The sequence below is a fragment of the Triticum urartu genome, chromosome 5A, assembly GCF_056163025.1.
Source record: "Triticum urartu cultivar PI428250 chromosome 5A, HENAU_Tu73, whole genome shotgun sequence".
Classification (NCBI taxonomy): domain Eukaryota; kingdom Viridiplantae; phylum Streptophyta; class Magnoliopsida; order Poales; family Poaceae; genus Triticum; species Triticum urartu.
The window spans coordinates 100,306,086-100,308,285 of NC_141877.1; the positions used below are offsets into that span (position 1 = coordinate 100,306,086).

The 2,200-nt window shown below is 49.0% G+C and overlaps 1 protein-coding gene across 1 annotated transcript; it reads right to left on the reverse strand.

Annotated features, from left to right (window-relative positions):
* Positions 1 to 599: 599 nt before the first annotated feature.
* On the reverse strand, positions 600 to 1,531 carry LOC125555715 (KDEL-tailed cysteine endopeptidase CEP2-like). The gene is made up of 3 exons (XM_087523450.1): positions 1,487 to 1,531; positions 1,253 to 1,391; positions 600 to 1,165 (listed from the first exon to the last, which is right to left on the reverse strand). Exons 1-3 carry the CDS (start codon positions 1,529 to 1,531, stop codon positions 783 to 785), a joined length of 567 nt encoding a protein of 188 aa, XP_087379576.1. The 3' UTR covers positions 600 to 782.
* Positions 1,532 to 2,200: the final 669 nt, after the last annotated feature.

Genomic DNA, 2,200 nt, shown 5'->3' on the forward strand with positions numbered 1-2,200 from the left:
ATGGGGCAGTAGGAAGCACACGCAGGCAACGAAGATGACAACGACCACGACAAATGACCAGTGGAAAAACCGCCACACACGACCACACCACCATAAGCCAAAGGCATCTAGACTCTCAAAGGCCAGCAAGGCGGCAACAACCATTGACCAAGGCCAACTGATGGACATAGACAAACGATAGGAGGCAAGCACAATAGATCTAAGGGAACTACAGTCAGGGAAGAGATATGATGTGACGACTAGAGAAGGACGGGAGCACACTGTGAAACGACGAGAAGCATGACCACACATCCCATCTCCATTGCCGACACCAGAATCCACTACAGCAGCACATGACTAGGACCCGAAACAAAGCACGAGGGAATGCCTCATCATCACCATCCCCAATGGCCACGAGGGCTTTGCCTTTGTCAACAGCAACCTTGAGCAACATCAATGTTTGGAAAACAGTGGAGAAGTCGGACAACATCTAGCTCTATAAGGGTAACCCAAAGGTTGGAAGGGGTGCCTTCCTTAATACGCATAGTGTGGAAGAAACCAGCAGTTGCCATCCCCACATCTCCGCCCAGTTCCACTTCATTGATAATTCTGAAATTTGTTATGGTTCTTGGCAAATTTATTGCACATTTTGTGTTCAGCTGCTCGGGGTTCAGCACATGATTACCATCTACCAAGCACATTTCCATTGCATCCAAATAGCTTGCAAATTACATCAATAATGTCCTCAATTACTTGTCTTAGATTTGATTAGATACGGATGAATTCCGTACCCAACCGTTTCTTCAGGAATCCTTAACATTACGGATTATCCAAACGGGGCCCTCATATTTTTCAAGACACCCGTCGGTACAGATCGCCGTGACCTCATCCCTGTCGTTGGTGAAGAAACGACTACCAGTTCTGTGAGTCCTGGGACAGCGACGAGGGGCGAAGAACTCCCCTGGCTCCAAATCGGAGAACTGGGTGAGCCCCTTGGTGTAGCTCCTACCGGATTTGTTGAACTCGTAGACATGCCGCGCCTTGAACTTGAAACGACCAAATCGCCGAGTCATCTCGTCGTGGTCGCGCGCCATTCCATGGAAGCGGCACCACCGCTCGTACAGAGCCCACAGGGTTTCGTCCGAGACGAGGTCCTTCTCGTCGAAGTAGGGAACGGTGTCCGGGTCTTGCGTTGTCACAGAAACGAAAACCGTAATGCGTGCTGACAACCAAGATGTGTAAAGAATACGGAGATTAAAGATTGATTGATTACCAGGGCGGAGCTCGTCGTCGAGGTCATCTTGTGCGGCGCCCACAGGCAGATGGGGGTCCTCGCCGGAGGGGATCGTAGCGATGCTGCGCCGGAGGAAGAAGTCCGAGGGGCTGGTGGAGACGGCGGCGGAGTTTGGGATCTAAGTAACGGTCCCGACCGGGCGGTTAGGGTGGTATCTCCAGTGCGATCGCGGCCGCGCAGGCTACGAGCGAAGCGGCCGGAATTGGCGGCTGCCCCAGCGAACGGTGACCGTGAGAGCTTTAATGCGACGGACGCCATAGCCGGTCCTAGGTGGAGGCGGGGGATAGATCTAGGCTTGATGTTCGATGTCGCGACGTCTATATCTCGCCTATGGCGAGTTATATCGTACGCTCGCCTTTCTTGTTTTTCAGCAAATATATCGTACGCTCGCCTCTTTGTTTTTTTTAGCATCAGTACAGACACAAGCGCTCATATACACGCGCATACACTCATCCCTATGAACGCACACACGTACACCCTACCCCTATGAGCATCTCTGAGAGACTGAGCCGGCATATCATCTTGAGATTTACGAAGTCACCGTAGACGCCTCGTCGTCGACGAGAACGTCTCCTCCCACTGAAAACGCATCACCGGAAATTCTGAAATAAATCCAGAAATAATGCGAGCACCAGGATTTGAACCCTGGTGGGTTGAGAGATACCACTGTCCACCTAATCATCTCAACCAGAGACGGCCTCTTTTTTTTTGAGTAACATATCGTAGGCGCTTGGCAGAAACCTACGCGCCATAAGCGCTGCTGTTTTTTTTGTTTTTTTTTTCAATTTTTTTCTTTCCTTTTCTTTTCTCGATTTTTCTTTTTCTCTTTTGATCCTTTTTATGTTTACTTTTAGTTTTTTCCTTTTTGTTATCATTTATATTCTTGTTTTTCAATTTGAAAAAACATTTAAATTCGTGATTTTTTAA